At 41.3% G+C, this 16,645-nt stretch overlaps 1 protein-coding gene across 1 annotated transcript in view; it reads left to right on the plus strand.

The window, feature by feature from the left end:
- LOC109521171 (laminin subunit alpha-3-like) overlaps positions 1 to 16,645 on the plus strand; it is a 52,621-nt gene that overhangs the window by 11,225 nt on the left and 24,751 nt on the right. Inside the window, exons 14-34 of the mRNA XM_019878831.1 lie at positions 595 to 694; positions 2,161 to 2,213; positions 2,388 to 2,493; positions 2,571 to 2,670; positions 2,746 to 2,902; positions 4,654 to 4,792; positions 6,217 to 6,356; positions 7,537 to 7,640; positions 7,726 to 7,882; positions 9,051 to 9,214; positions 9,848 to 9,956; positions 10,029 to 10,126; positions 10,884 to 11,058; positions 11,134 to 11,260; positions 11,367 to 11,515; positions 11,653 to 11,768; positions 13,020 to 13,231; positions 13,337 to 13,541; positions 14,398 to 14,542; positions 15,945 to 16,085; positions 16,166 to 16,327. Of these exons, the coding sequence (XP_019734390.1) occupies positions 595 to 694; positions 2,161 to 2,213; positions 2,388 to 2,493; positions 2,571 to 2,670; positions 2,746 to 2,902; positions 4,654 to 4,792; positions 6,217 to 6,356; positions 7,537 to 7,640; positions 7,726 to 7,882; positions 9,051 to 9,214; positions 9,848 to 9,956; positions 10,029 to 10,126; positions 10,884 to 11,058; positions 11,134 to 11,260; positions 11,367 to 11,515; positions 11,653 to 11,768; positions 13,020 to 13,231; positions 13,337 to 13,541; positions 14,398 to 14,542; positions 15,945 to 16,085; positions 16,166 to 16,327 (2,859 nt within the window). The remainder of the gene's footprint in view (positions 1 to 594; positions 695 to 2,160; positions 2,214 to 2,387; positions 2,494 to 2,570; positions 2,671 to 2,745; positions 2,903 to 4,653; positions 4,793 to 6,216; positions 6,357 to 7,536; positions 7,641 to 7,725; positions 7,883 to 9,050; positions 9,215 to 9,847; positions 9,957 to 10,028; positions 10,127 to 10,883; positions 11,059 to 11,133; positions 11,261 to 11,366; positions 11,516 to 11,652; positions 11,769 to 13,019; positions 13,232 to 13,336; positions 13,542 to 14,397; positions 14,543 to 15,944; positions 16,086 to 16,165; positions 16,328 to 16,645) is intronic.

A 16,645-nucleotide genomic window follows, 5' to 3' on the forward strand; every position in this document is an offset into this window, starting at 1 on the left:
ATGATATCAGTGAATGCCCTGTCACTTGTTTAGGGCGTAGAATTAGAATGAGTCATTGATGCTCAGTATTGACATGGTTGAATTAGCTGTCTAGCTATTTTCAGAATCAGAATCATCATTCGTGGCCAAGTATGTGGAACACACAAGGAATTTGTCTCCACTAGTAGAGGCTACACTAGTACTGCAATAACAAGCAACTACGATAAACAAAGACATGACATGACAAGTATCAAGACTTTCTATTTTCAATCCAGCTCTTTGAAAACTGGGGTATTTTTTTTTGAACGCAGCTGTGTTGCTAAAAGTGCATCCACCCAGTTGATTGAACGAGGAAATGCCCTTTTTCCTCCTTGTAATGTTAGCGTAATTAAATTGAAGGAAAAGAGGCTTCCTGCCCTTTAGAAAAGGAAGCAAAACAAGAACGAGAAGCAACGCTTTGCCAAGTTTGAGTTCACCTTTTGTGTGTGTTCTTGTGTGTAAGAAAGAAAATAATTCCTCTCAGGGAGTAAATAGTAGTGCAGGCAATCATGACAGCGAAAGAAAAGAAAAAAAAACGTACTCTGTGGTCAACAGTTGCCTCCGCTTTTGTTTCAGGGTTCCTGCCGCTGCCGAGCCAACACGGAGGGAGCTTCATGTGACAGGTGTAAGCCTCTTCACTGGAACCTGTCAGCTGACAACACATATGGCTGTGAAGGTAACTTCAAAGCAGACACGATGCAACTTGGTCACCATTTAAAACCATTTTCAGATCTCTTTAAAACATTCCCGTGACACGCTTTTGTCAAAGTATCCCGAGGATCAAGAATGATAGTAAATCTTATACATTATTTGATGGTTCCCTGCGTGTGTGGCGGCACGTACCATGCGTTTGAAGCTCTGGAACAGTCGCCTATTCGCATTACCGTATTTTCACAGGCATACAACGCGCAGTATTAAAAGGCGAAGAGATAAAATAGAGACCAGAGAAAATCTAAGACTTTTATGTGCGTCTTATGGTGGTGAAAATACGGTACAAACACCTTGCGTAACATCGGACTCGAAACGTGTTGTCACTTTATAAACAAATACAGTGATTCCTCGCTACTTCACAGTTCACTTATCGCAGTTTCAGTGCATCGCGGATTTTTCAAAAGTATTCATAATTTTTATTATTGCGAAAATGCCGTAAAGGTCCGCGAGAGGCAGCGAAAGTCAGCAAAACAACAGCAAGTCACATACTGTACTCCATGTATATTTCATGTTTATGTTTACTGTATTTTGTTATTTATAAACTAACCTAACTTATACTTTTTGTGATCCGCTGTCAACAATGGCGAAGGGAGGTTCACTCATTTTTACACGTTCCGAATGATTGCATTCAGCCTTTGAAACTTCTGCTTAAATTGGTCTTGGGGAATCGGCGTAGTCAGTGCAGTGTTATGAAATGCGATATGAGACACCTAAAAAGTCAGTACTACTTCCAATTCCCTGCCGTTTCTCATGCGATTTGAAGAGAAGAAACACCATTGACTGGCTTAAGAGTTACAGCACAGCAAGAGACAGGAAAATCTTACCTGCACGAAAAGGTGCTTTGCAATTAATTAGAAGAGCTCAAATTTATGCTTAGCTTTTGTGCTAAGTCCGGCGCATTTACACTGTTTATTCTTGTGTTGATTAATGTGCACTGCCTCCAATGAAATAAAATAAATAAATAGATTGATGGATAAATAAATAAATAAATAAATAAATTAATACATCTTTTGGATTTCAATCACCAAATAAGGCAAATGAGACTTTTGGAAATACATTGTAACCCGGGGGCAGGGTGTTGTCGTGGTCAAATGTGTCTATTTCATCTGAAAAACAAAAGGTCTGGGCCTGATGCTGTGCTCGGATACCTTTCCCCGATTACGGATCCGCTCTGTAGCAAGAATGTGACCTCAACGACGAGATGGTGGGGAAAAAAACAAAGTTTTTAATATCTGAAGAATGCCTCCGATTGCTTGCGGCTGGACATTTATGGGGATGTTTTGATTTCACTCGGTTGACTTTCAAGCCCCCAGGGAGCTTTTGTGCTCTTGCTCCTCACCCATGAAAGTGACTATGTCCTGCAATCAGAGTCTATTCAGCTCATAACCTTCCTCTCTTTCTTCCATCTTTTTTTTTTCTGTTTCATTCCAGTGTGCAGGTGTGATGTCAAAGGGACGCTGAGCGGTGTTGGAGAGTGTCAGCAGGTGGTTGACATTTGAGTCACAACATTCATTCATTCCAATGTCAATTTTATGTGTGTTTGAATTTCAGTGTCGGACTTGTCTTTCGCTTTTGAATTTTATCTTGCGCAATTGCCTTCCGTCGAAAACATACCGTACCATGAAAATGGCCTTGCCTTTTGTTTGCCATTCGTGCAGAGAAATGGGCAGTGCCACTGCAAGCCTCGCGTAGGCGGGCGTACGTGCGATGTCTGCGACCGCGGCTACTTCCTGTTGCAGAAAAATAATTATTTGGGCTGCCAAGGTGAGTCCGCGGCTTCATACTCAATTTTCTTCATGGAAAAAAAAAAAATGCTTCTAAAAATGTGGAATCCCTCGCAGGTTGTCAATGCGACGTTGGCGGCGCCATCAGCGCTGCTTGTGACGCGACCTCCGGCCAATGCCGTTGTCGTAGTAACATAGGCGGCCTGAAATGCACACGGTAGGACTTTTCCAAACATTGCAATGGTGAAAATTGCACACGAGGTTTACTTCAGGCAATGGTGTTCCTTCTCAGGCCAGCCCCGAGCTATTATTTCCCCACCTTGCATCAGTTCAAGTTTGAGGTGGAGGATGGCACCACACCAAACGGCAGGCCTGTGCGTTTCGGTTACGACCCCCGAGAGTTCCCCGAGTTCAGCTGGAGAGGTTACGCTGAGCTGTCCCCCGCGCAGGTGAGCATGCATTTGAAACACCTTCTGACAAACGATAGTCTAAAATATTAATCCGGTAAATGATTCTATTGTTACAATTGAACAATATCGATCGTGAACAAACACAGGAGAGCGTTTTCAAAGACAAGCCCTGCCACAAATAGTGAAAACCCATAAGTCATTGACACTCCCTCGAAGAGGCTTTATAATTGTCAATAGTTGCAACAAGATGGTGGCAAAGCACTATTTTTGTCTAAATCAACTCACTTCAACTTAGGGCCTTGACAGAAAGACGCCACAAAGCAATACTTTAATTCAGGGTTGTCTAACTCATTTTTGTCGCGGGCCACATTGTAGTTCCGGTTTCCCCTGGAGGGCCGTTATGAATTTTGGGGAACCATGTACTGTAAATGTTTAATCGCCTCCACATATTACATACACAGCAGACAACAAATTGATGGATAACTCATTTTAAAATCAGAAGTCAAGAATAATGACTGCTATTGTGGATTACGTATGACAATTTGAAATTTTGGTGCAGACGTTAGCAAGCATCATGGAACTTGACATGCTTGATTTGCTTTCGCGGGCCACATTAAATGATGTGGCGGGCCAGATCTGGCCCCCGGGCCTTGACTTTGACACCTGTGCTTTAATTGATGCAATATATAACATCTGAAAGTTTGTGAAAATATGTCATGTTGTGTTATCATTCAATGTACTTGAGTATAATTGAATGCCTTCTCCGTAAAAAATTGCCTTGCCTCCTCTTCCACTCCTACTTTTCAGATGAAATGCTTTCTGTCAGCTACTTCTTCCTAAACCTTCACAAACAAATTCTCAGTACTTTGGGTGAAATTTCAGGATGTACCTAATCACTCAAAATTTTACAGTTTAAATTAATATGACCTTCTTTCAACTTTTCAATGGTACTATTTGCACAATTTCCTCTTCTTTAACAAGGAGCTGGACTGCGAAATTGATTTCCTGGTTCATTTCGAGTCTGTATTTTAAACGGACCTCTTCAGCATGCCGGTGACATTTTGAAACCAAGACGACACTTAACAATTGATGAGCACCAGCTCGCGTAGAGGAAATTAAGTGCCACTGAGCTTAGAGTGTCACACAGTGTTATGAACAGATCTGAGCGACTGGAAGAGTCACTGAAAGGCAGAGAAGTGGACGCCCTTGAACCAAACATATGGTTACCGTTCACCTTGTGCAAGAAGTACCTGTAACTTTGAACAGTTGGACATGAAAATGTTTGAAGAAAGTCGAATGAAGTTTACCTGTAAGGGGATACGGAGCGCATTTTAGGCTCATCCGGAATTTCCACCCAAAAGCAAAATATCACTTTGTGAGTTCTGTAGTGTAATAAACCACCAACCAAGTTTTTTTTTAAGCTTCTGATCGCCTCTTCTGCAGCAATTTCTTGAGCTGTTTCTTTGCAGCCAGAGGTGATCCTTACCCTTCCCCTTGGCTTTCCTGCCACTTTCCATATTGTAATGCGCTACGCCACCCCGCGAAATAAGGGAAGGGCCGCACGATTAAGAGCAAGGCTCACAGTGGCGGACGAAGCCGGCTCGCCGCCGTGCTGTGACTGTAAGTAGAGGGCGGCACTTGGGTGCCTTTTTTTTTTTCCTCTCCCGGCTTGCAGTGTGTTGATGAAGCCTCTTGTGATTGCGCAACCGCTTTGCCTCCTAAACCCACTCCGATGTGCATCCAATGTTTCATCCGGTCAGTCGCTTGTCCCTGTCCTCCTCCCCCTGCAGAGTGAAGTCAGAGTTATAGTGCATGTTGAGTGGAAAGATGCCAGGCGCAACTTATTCCGCGTGGTGCTGCGGTTCACTAACCCGAGCCTCGCCAGCGTGAGTGGTAGCGTCAAGGCGGCTAATAACAGAGGCCATGCAGGTAAGTCAGCCTCTGGAGAGTGAAGCTTGTTCCATTCAAGTATCTGAAGTCATCCACGCACTGACCAAATCAGAGGTTCTCAGTTGGTTTCACTTGGGACCCACATTTTATTTACATTGCGGTTTTAAGTGCCTAATTACGATTTAAGGCCAAAGTCCTTTTTTTTATGTCTATTTTCCATACTTAGAGGAACGTGTATCTAGTGTGGCAGTGTTTACATTGACGCAAAACATGAAACAACCAACATGCAAAGAGGACCAAATTACATGTAGATAAGAGTCAACAGCAACAACACAGAAGTAAACAATAGTACATAAATAATACAAGTATTAAAAGTCACATAGCATATGCATGAAAAAAATATTGTGTTGAATTCACAAAATGTTATTTCGTCAAAGGGCTGCGTCTAAATAAAATTTTTGAAGTACTGTACATGTAAGGTCTACTTAAAATTGTATCTCGATCCAGATTGTTATTTTGTGCAACCTCAACATTGCTCCACTCGCCGCCATCTGCGTTTTTTTTTTTATTTTTAATGATGGACGCACACTTCTGTTTAGACTAAGGATATTCAATTTCACTTTTTTTTTTTTTTTTTGCAGACCAATACCTGTATGAGTATTTACTCTTGAATCACCGATACCGATACTAAGTCCCAATCCTACTAATACAATACATAAAATTGCAATTAATAAATTGACATGTAATTGTGGACAAAAAAACTTGAAGATTCAAATCACTGCTGTCAAGCAGGCGCTGTGTAGCACCAACTCTTGGCAAGAAAGACTTATTCGATGTTTTTTTTAAAATTATTTTTATTTATTTATTTTTGCTATAGGTATCGGTGACTGGTATCGGCATCTTTCTTGAACTCAATACCTTGAAATAAGGCCAATCCTGATACCTTAATGTGGTCCAGATTTAAATGTCAGTGCTTAAGCCGTGGTTCAGATATATAGCAGCATTGACGGGGTTACGACACATGCGTATTGGCAGATACCCGATGCGTATCAGATTTTCATCCATATTTGGAAAAAGCCCAATTCTGATCTGAAGAGATGTGTTCTTTTTCGATTTTATTTGTTAAATAAGTGTGCCACTTCAGAGCAAAGAAAAATAAAATTGAATCTTGCAGAGTTTAATAAAATGTCATGTTTGTAAAGACAGACATGTACAACACACATTATTACTTAACCAAGGAATTTTTTCGGGATGAACAAAAATGTAAAATTAAAATCAAGTCAAATGAAAGAGCAAAATTGCTCTAATCTTGCACAAAAACCCACCAAATTGCAATTCATGTGGCATGCAGTGTTGGTACGAACCCAATTTTAGGTCCCGACCCTCTAGTTGAGAATCACTGATGGAACGACACTGATATTTGTACAAGTGTCTCATCAAATGTCACGTTTGTGCGCCTGCAGCAGAGCAGAGTAAGGAAGTGGTTTTCCCTGCGAGTCCTCAACCGTCGTTCCTCACTGTGCCTGGCGACGGCTTTGCTGAGCCATTTGCGTTGACACCCGGCAACTGGATCATCCGCATCGAGGCACCCGGGGTTTTTCTCGTGAGTTGCCCAAAAGAGAAGAAAAATTGACCAAAGGAATATGTGTGGCGCCATAAACCCCCAAACCTTGTGATTACACCTACACTGAGCCTTCCGTTCTTTATTCCAGCCCACTGAGCATTTTCCTGATCATCATCAATATAATTATTATTCGTCCTGTAATATTTGTTGCATTTTGAATCAATGCCGTTAAAATAACTGGTTCATTTATATATTGTAAAACTCTCCATCAAAGAACCAGTTTTATGTGACCTCTATATTTCACATTGTTTTTGATTTATTTCAAGTTAGTGGTCAATTCATTTATTTTTTAAGTAAAATTGTAAAAAAAAAAAAAAGCATAAAATATTCCATATTTATTATTTATTAATTGTAAAGAAAATATAAGTTAATCAACTAAATAAGTTAATATTTAGGAAATAATTGTTAGCACATTAAAATTTAAATTCTACTACTATTACGACTAATAATAATAATAATAATAATGATAACAACACTAGTCAACAAATTTTGACTCAATGTTTTGATCAGCTGCTGGTCAACTTTTCTAGAGGAATTCCTTGAGCTGATTCCAAATCTGCCCTGGTTTGTTCGATCAATCAGTTTTTCATAATAATAATAATAATAACAACATAATAATAGGTTTTTATATATATATATATATTGATTCACCTTTGTGATTGAAGGGTTAGGTTAGTCAACCGTTGTGATTTTTTTTTTTTTAATGGAAAGTCATAGATATAAATTACATTGCATGGGAAAGTCCGTATTACGCATGTTTTTCAAGATCCCCAAGACACATGTTTAAAATTGGTTTCAAAAATATGTTTAGTGACACATAACTCCATCTCTGATTAAAATGACTTGTTGACCAGTGTAATGATAGAAATAATATCTATAATAATAACAATGTAACACTTCTACTACTACAACTATGACTTGTAATAGTAATGATGATGATGTAAATAATAGAAATAAAAATATAAATGCATGACTATTTTATTATCAAAAATATTTTAAATATTTCCCTTGCATATGTTCACTGCGAAAAATTCCCTCTTCTTTGAATAACTAGACGCATCTGTCGGTTGTAAGAGGCCAACGTGTCCTTCGGGAACGTGTTGCAACATTTTCTGGCCTGTCATTTTGCTCCAATGACAAAATGCATCTTGCTCCTCAGGACTATTTGGTCCTGCTGCCTCAGGATTACTACGAAGCGCCGCTGCTGCACAAAGAGATCACAGAGCCCTGCACATATGCGCCCACAGAACTAAGGAATAAAAAGTGATTCTGTATTTTCTTTGTTTCCATTCGTAAGAGGCACCCAACATTTTTTGCTTTCTGTTCAAGCTCCCTTTGTGCCTTCTAGCTGTCTGCTGTACAAGCACGTGCCCATGGATGGATTCAGCTCGGCTTTGGGCTCGCAGGCAAGCTTTTCGAGCCGGAGGGCCCGCAAGAGGAGGCAGGCGCCGGTGCGGCGGCCCACCCCGGATCACCCTGACATGGTCTCCCTGCATGGCACACAGGTGACACCGCAGAGCCTTTATAGCTGCCGTTTTTAGCATTGATTTTTATTTTTAATCCACTTTATCAATGATGCATTTTCACACAATTTACAACAGATTTCATTCACGCATTAACGCATTACGTTAAGTAATGCCTTGTGTGCACTGAATCACTCATCTAACTCTTCTTCGGATAACATAAACCGCAACTACACATAATCCATGTTTACTTCTACTTAGCAGTTGCAGCTAACTGCCACCAGGTTGCAGCTTTGGGAAAGAATTGACAAGACTGAAACAGCTTTCAGTCATCGTGCCTCCCTTACACAACGTGTGGTGCATTCGACAAAAACTAATAGCTGATAATAAAATACAGGAGGGCACCTGATTCCTAACACAAAAGTACTCAATGAAGGCACTCAAAAAAATAACTGTACATCATGGACCATGTTAAAAAAAACTATTGATAGCTTCAATGTAGAAAATTTGCTGTGGAAAGTTTGAGTTTTGCCATTGAAACATTAATCCTTAAATATGTCAAATGAAAAAGACCGAATTTATTTTAGATTCCCCCCTCACCCCAAAAAAAGATTACCGGGTAATGTTAGTGAAGTGTAGAAAGACTGTCTTATAAAAACGTACACTGCACTTTGTGTATGTGGCATATGACCACATCATAAACACAAATACCCCCCTCGCCCCCCGACTCGCCCCCTCCGCCGCCATGTTGACAACTTTACCCAGCGATTATGTACTGTATGTTATCCTCAACAGAAGCTAACACTGTTAGCTAAGGCACATTTTTTTGCAAGAATCAATGCAGCTCTGCTTACCTATTGGCTTTGACATGACAGCAGGGTATCAAAAACATGGTGGGTGTTTCCGGATGATATCGCTTCTGCATAATTGTGTTTCAGACAGTGGTTGAAAGTGGCTTTGGATCTTCAACCAGCCCAGCTTCTAAGTCATGAACAGAAAAACTTATTGTGGGGGCGGTTATTATCCAAAATGTCCTCATTTTTACATAATAGTACAAAAGAGGACAGCGGACACATTTTTGGTAATGGGCAGTTTAATTTCACAAGCACTCCAGAAACACAACTATTTTTACTGGATGTCCCCTTTAATGCTTCTGGTGTTTTTTTTTTTTTTTGAACAAGTCGCGTGTTCCTCATTATGCGTCCTCCAGTCTCAGCTGCAGCTCAGTCTGCGTGTGGCTCACCCTGGACCTCATGCTCTCATCCTGGAGTATGCCAGCCAGGTGGACAGCATCCAGAACGTCAACTTCCTAGTTGGTGTCCAGCGTGGGGGGCAGATGCGAGCCCGAGCCAACATTTACAGCTGTGATTACAGGTGAGTCCCGCAAACGGCATTCGAGGCCAGTAAGGCCTCACACAGCCTGCTGTTTTCGTTTTCATTTAAAACTGGTTCAATAATATGTAAAAGTCACTTCTACGTTTAATACTATTTCTTATTAATGTATTTATTGTAAATAATAACATTTTTAAAAGAGGTAAACTGTTCTCATTTTTTTTACAAGCTTAAACAAAATGAAAAATGTAAAATATTTTTTATAACATTTGTTAAAATATTATTTATTATTTATTGATTTATGCTTGATTATAAATGAGAAAGTGAAAAAATATTGAAATAATACAGTTAACATATATTGACTTTTGGGGGTGAATTTTATTAACTAAATATGAAATCAATTATAATTAAATTGATTGTAAATAATCCAATGGCAAGGAAAAAATAGAATAAAGTCTTATTATCAAAAGGAACAAGTTTACATATTTGGAATCCACATTTTCAATTTTTTTTTAACCCAGTCAATTAATGTCACGGTTGTCCTGTTCATTTAAAAATCAAATGTGGTCCTTGAGCGCAAACATTTTATCTCGTCTCATTGTAGCCATGACAGAAAAAAACAACAAAACGTCTGTTTGTTTGTTTGTTTGTTTGTTTGTTTTACCGCCTGTGCAGCTTTTTGTGTCGGAGCGTGGTGGTGGACAGCAGGAATCAGGTGGCCGTGCTGCAGCTCGCCCACAGGACGGAACTTCTCCTGCAGACGTCCACCGCCTCCTTCCTGCTGGTGAGACACATTTTTGCGTGACGAATGTTTCGCTTTCTGAATATCCTGAGTCGACAATGCATTTGTGCGCAGCACAAAGTATACGCGGTTCCTGCAAAGGAGTTCTCCATGGAGTATGTGGACGCCAAAGTGCTTTGCGTCTCCGCTCACGGTCGCTTCACTGAAGACAGGTAATGCAACCGAAAACGTGTTTTAACTGCAGATGTTGCCTTAAATTGACAAAATGAGATGAGAATTACGATTTAATGTTGGTGGACTCAGTTTTTTCTGCTGTTGCTCTGCTGTTGCTGTTATTTCTACTTTATTCCATGTATACTCCGGTGTCTTAATTTTCTTGTGATATCACAACTTTGTTTTATAATTTGTCCCCCCCCAACCCATAATATTATGACTTTGTAATTTGAAGTTTTTCATTTTAAAACATTGCTTTTATTCTTTTTTTTTTCTTGTAATATTACAACTTCAGGAATTAAACCTGTCTGGTTTTTGATAAATATTTAGCCCCTCTATATTCTGTATTTTCGTGTTGTTTATTATGGTGGTACTTGTAGAGCCAAATATTTTTTGGGCAGCTCCTACAAAGAACTGTCTATTTCCAAATGGTTACGTACTTGGAACAGCTTGAAAAAAGCCGTTTTGGGCACATGATTACTGCTTTTGGCCATTGTTTTTGCAAGAATCTTGCAACAGTGTGCGGCAGCTACTTGATGAGGGACATAGAGCCCAGCATTCCCACCCTTTATTGAGCCAAGGCAGCCGTTTTACATTAGAAAAATCTCAATCAAAACATTTACGTCACCGTATTTAGCGAGACGCCGCCTGATTTTTATTGGCTTTTTTTATGATTGTAGTCAGCACTGTGTTCTGAGCATTTAGCGAGACGCCGCCAGATTTTTATTTTATTTTTTTCTTTTTTTATGATTGTAGTCAGCACTGTGTTCTGAGCCACTTGGACAAGCCTTCGCCGGGCTGGGTTTTGCACGCGGCCCGCGACGGGAAGCTAAACGTTGCCCACCAACAAGGAGGCAATGCAGACTGGCGGCAGAGACGACAGTCCGACGTATCCCCTCACGGTGACAAGGTCCTACTCAAATACCCTCAGGTATCAGAGAATGCCACCTTGTTCCTTTGACTCACATCTGTCATGTTTAAAGGCATTTTCTTGACATCCCTTAAGACGGAGATAAGTTTCACCCCCAAGGTGCCCCTCCCTGGCAGATATGTGCTTGTTGTGCATTATCGCCAGCCGGAGCATGTTTCCTTCCCTGTGGAAGTCCGAGTGGATGCCGGCTACAAGTGGAAGGGTACGTTTAGCTGCCACTGAAATGTTTGTTTGGGAAAATAAAATTTATTTCCAACAATAGCCTCTTCTCGTCAGTTCCTGAAATGTAGGCTGTGGTTTTGTTGCAGGTTCCATAAATGCGTCGTTCTGCCCATCGGTGTCAGGCTGCAGAGACGTGTTGGTCGCCGACGGCCGCACCGTCCTCGACTTTAGCCAGCAATCTTGGCAGCTGCCAACCATCTCAGTGATTGTTCCTTCTCGCAAGACTCTCCTTCTGGTCAGTGGTTTATTCATCCACTTTTTTTTAAGCGCTTGTTATCATTATTTGTAATAATTTATTATTGAAGTTTCTTGCTTCCTGCATTTCTCTCTTTTTCATGGATTATTCTTTTTTCCTTTCACTCCGCTGTACAGGATCATATACTGCTGGTGCCTGAGAGTCGTTACACCCCAGACGTCTTGAGCGAGAAGCCTCTGGATCAGTCAGCACTTTTTATCCAACAGTGCCGAGGAGAAGGCGTCTTTATTGAGTAGGTGTTCATTTCAAATCGACTTGACATGGCCTTTGGAAGGGTGTGAAACTTTCTTTGCTCTCCTGAATTCTTTTCGCTTAGAGCTAATTGCGCGCTTGTTTTTTTAAAAAAAATTTATGTTTTTTATTTTTATTTTTTGGACCGGGCTTGGGCACCCCTGCTGTAGGCACGTCAGAAAAGCAGATTTTTATCCAACTAACTGGTGCCCCCTTAGGGAGATGTACGCCTTGATCTAAAGCTTGTTTTGTTGCCAAGATGTTAAGGTATTTTTTTTTTTCACAGAATAGTCCCATGAAAAGTTGAGGACATTTTGTGCAATGATGATATTAAGAGACAGGGGCGGCTCGGCGGGTGACTGGTTAGCGCGTCTGCCTCACAGTGCAGAGGTGGAAAGTTCGATTCCAGCTCTGGCCTTCTTGTGTGGAGTTTCCATGTTCTCCCCGTGCCTGCGTGGGTTTTCTCCGGGTACTGCGGTTTCCTCCCACATTCCCAAAACATGCATGGCAGGTTTAAGGAACACTGTCACATTGTCCCTACGTGTTCGTGTGAGCGCGAATGGTTCTTTGTCTATGTGTCCCCTGCGATTGGCTGGCAACCGGTTCAGGGTGCCCCCCGCCTACTGGGATAGGCTCCAGCATGCCCCGTGACCCTTGTGAGGATAAGCGGATCAGAAAATGGATGGATGGATGGAAAAAAAAGAAAGTTGACGTTAGGCTTAGTTTAAGATGAGCTCAGGACCCACAGGCAGACACAATGAACTCTGGTACTGGTTGATTGTCGGGAAGAGGGACAGATCAAGGAGGCAGGAACCAAAGGCGGTCAGAGAAACCAAACCAAAGCATACAGGAAGCAAGATAGCTGACAAACTGGCAAGGGGTGGCTGTTCAGACTGGCCTTTTATGCTGCAGGGGTAATTGTGGCTGACAAGGTGAAGACTGGCAGGTGTGTAGGTGAGACAGGTGCAATGATTGGGGAGACGCCCAGCCCACACTGTATTAAGGGAAAGGTAAGCGAAAACAACAGAGGGCGGGGCCACACAGTCGAACACTTAGGACAGACAATGTATTCCAAAATTGTGTTTTGAATATAAATCCATCCATGTTCTGCACCGCAAGTCCTCATAACGGTTACACGTGAGCTGAAGCCGTTCTAGCATGATCTAAATGACCATCCCATTTGTCATTAATGTACATTTAACATAAACTGCTTCAGATCTAATATAAAAGTCTTGCTTTCATGTTTCCACAGCCCCAGAACATCTTCCGAATTGTGCAGAGACTCCGCCCGCTCTCTGGTGGCGTTTTACAACGACGGAGCTCTTCCTTGCAATTGTGACCAGTCTGGGTCTACTGGATCTGCGTGTGACCCAAATGGAGGACAATGTCCCTGCAGGCCTCACGTCATCGGTCAGTGGTGTACAAAGTGTGCCACGGGTTACTATGGCTTCCCCTACTGCAGACGTGAGTGAAACTCAAACTGCACATACTCGACATCCACTGGCTTTTATTGAGATCAAACGCAAAGAGTTAGTCAAGTGTAAGTGCCGTACTTGACTTCCTCTGCAGCGTGCGAGTGCGGCCGCCGCCTTTGCGACGAGGTGACGGGCCGTTGCTTGTGCCCACCTCAGACTGTCAGACCGGCCTGCGACGTCTGTCAGAACCAGACATTCAGTTATCATCCTTTGCTGGGCTGCGAGGGCTGCAATTGCTCCAGGAATGGCCTGCGAGCCAACGCCGGTCCTGGCTGCCACCGTGTCAGCGGGCAGTGCAGGTGAACGCAAACTGATGCTGTGCTCGGTGACATGCTATTATTGTATTCCATCTGGCAATTTTATTGGATTTGTTTTTTTTTCTTTTATACTTACATGATTAATATCTGGTGTCATAAAAAAAGAAAAAGTGGAGGATGCCTGGTGGGCTACTTTGTTGACGGTTGTCTTTGACCACGCATATTTGGTGGTACACAGATCTTGAGTTATTGTGGGTCTGTGCCAGTTCCTTATCAAAAACTAACATTTAGCTGGTAATATGACATTGTTGTCTAAGCCCAGAGGTGAGAAATGTTGAAACCTCTTTGCCCGAGGTTCAAAATTTCAAGGCAACAAATGTCAATAAAATTAGGCGATTCAACAGAATACTTCAAGTTTTGCTGATGTGCAAACTGGCTTCCCAGCATTGCACAACAAAGAAAAAGAGTTTTCAGAACTTGCATTGTCCCCCAACTTAATTATTCAAGTAAAATCAACTCAGCAAATTGTTTCGGAGCAAACAACTTGTTTGCTTTGTTGTGCTAACTAACGTTGTTGCCATGGATGGCAATAATTTATGTTTCAGTCATTCCACGTTAAATTATTGCAAATTTAAAATAAATGTAAATGAATTTTAAATTAAATTATTTAATTTAAAGAATTTAATTTAAAAAATTTAATTTAAAATAAAAATTGCAAATTTCCCCAGTGTTGGACAAATAAATGTTATCTTCTCTTCTTACTGTTTTAGCCCCTAAAATAATATCAGTTGTGTTTTTTTTTTTTACGTGTGTGTGTGTGTGTGTGTGTGTGTGTGTGTGTGTGTGTGTGTGTGTGTGTGTGTGTGTGTGTGCGCTCACAATCGACAATGGAATGCAGTTGCAAACCCAGGATTGTTGGGCGCCAGTGTGATCGATGCGCTGCAGGTTATTACCGCTTTCCCGACTGCGTCCCTTGTGACTGCGAGCAGGGCGGAGTCACACCCGACGTGTGTCACCCCGACACAGGGAGGTGCCTTTGCAAGGTACGCCAACTGCGCCAAATGTTTCCTCTTCCTTGTCTTTGCTTTTGTTTGCCTGTCTCATGACTTTACCACGTCTCATGCACAAAAACACTTTGTTTCTTACGGCAGGGGTGTCAAACTCATTTTTGCCGCGGGCCACATTGTAGTTACGGTTTCCTTTGTTGGAGGGCCGTTATGACTGTGAATTTTGTGAAACCATATAAATGTTCACACCTCCACATATTACATACACAGCGAGCAACAAATAGATGCGTTACTAGTTTTGACATCAGAAGTCAAGAATAATGTATTGTAATTATGACATTATATATGAAAATTTGAAATTTTGGTCCAGACTTTAGCAACTATCATGGAAATTGACATGGTTGAATTGCTTACACCGGCCACATAAAATGATGTGGCGGGCCAGATCTGGCCCTCGGGCCTTGACTTTGACACCTATGTCTTACGGAGTTAGCATTGAATATCAAGTGAAATAAATAATGAGCAATACTAATGCGTTCATTCCTCCGAGTAAACTCTTGGATGACATATGCTGTTTTTGTACTTCTGATGATAAAATATGAACGAACGTATTGATGGGTGCTGAAATCTGTCCTTGTTTTGTCTTGATTACATGGTGATACCAGTACAGGCATTGGAAATGATCCTGTTGTTGTTGTTGTTGGTTTTTTTTTTAACCACATTTGGTTTGTTCCTGTTGAACAGTGATTCTCAACCTTTATTGAGCCTAAAGCACATATTTTACATGAGAAAAATGTCACAGCACTTCACCCAACAATATCGTCACCGAAATGATACACTTATAGGGCGCTGACACATAAATATTACAATATGTACAGTAATCACAATTTATACACCGCTCTCTTTCTTGACATTGTCTTTTGTTTTGTCTCATTATTATTTTGAATACAGTAAAGTGCTACTTTTCTTGACTAAAAAACAAATAACCCCAAAAATGGTTGTTTTGGGGAAGAGAATAAATGAATGGCATTTCAATTTGGCAACCACTACTATAGAGCGTGTGATATTTCTCATTCTTTGCTTGACTCTCTCCGTTAACCGCCATACATGTGTAAGTTGAGTGGTTCGTTGTTTTTAATGGATGGCTCTACTTTACGAACGGCAGAAGGAGAGATGGAATCCTTTGAATGCAGTTTTATTGAAAAGGGGGGAAAAAAAGTCTACACTGCAGCACGTTGGAGAACACACCCTTCGCAACTAAAATCACTTCCTGCTTTCCCTTACTTTAACAGCCATTTAGAATCCATCAACATAAAAACACGTCTAAGCAATTATTAAACAACAGAATGCAATTTAGATCATCTTAAAATGAAATAATATGATGCTCAAACATAAAATGATAATTAATAATATAACATAAGCTTACATATGTCTTTAGAAAAACGTAGCCGGCATCAGGTGCGACACATGTCGGGACGGCTCCTTCTACTTTGACCCGTCCAACACCAACGGATGCACGGGCTGCTTCTGCTTCGGAACCACCGACAAGTGTCACAGCTCCCAAAAACGCCGGGGCAAGGTCGGTGGCCATGTCTTAACGCCGCATTCCACGTGTTGAGAACGCGGGCTGGCTCACGTCTCCGTGTTTTCTGCCGTTAGTTTGTGGACATGCGGGGCTGGAAGTTGGAAAGCTTCGATCACCGAGAGGTTGCGTCCGTGTTGAACGTGGCCAGTAACACGGTGGTGGCGGATGTCCAGGAGCTTCCTCTTTCCATTCAAGCTTTACACTGGGTGGCGCCGGCCTCATACCAGGGAGATCGGGTGAGTCCGAATCTGCACCCGATTAATCTTCTCGCCATTTTAAACCAAGATCACTGCAGCTCGCACATTGATTTATTTTCAAAGTTCATTTTACTCCAAGAGGTTTACATGAGCACACCGAAAAAAATAAATTTTTATTATTTTATTTCATTTGTTTTCTGTTGATTTTTTTTTCATTCATTCATTTCATTCTAGAAGAGGGTGACTCACATTTACAGTAACAAATTCCAGCTTTTAACAAGATATGGAATTGCTCTCAATTAAAGTTTTTAGTGTTCGCTTTTTGGTCAGCGTGGAAAGCCTAATCCTTGGTTTATT

The sequence above is a fragment of the Hippocampus comes genome, unplaced genomic scaffold (assembly GCF_001891065.2).
Source record: "Hippocampus comes isolate QL1 unplaced genomic scaffold, H_comes_QL1_v1.1 scaffold85, whole genome shotgun sequence".
NCBI classification, from domain to species: Eukaryota; Metazoa; Chordata; class Actinopteri; order Syngnathiformes; family Syngnathidae; genus Hippocampus; species Hippocampus comes.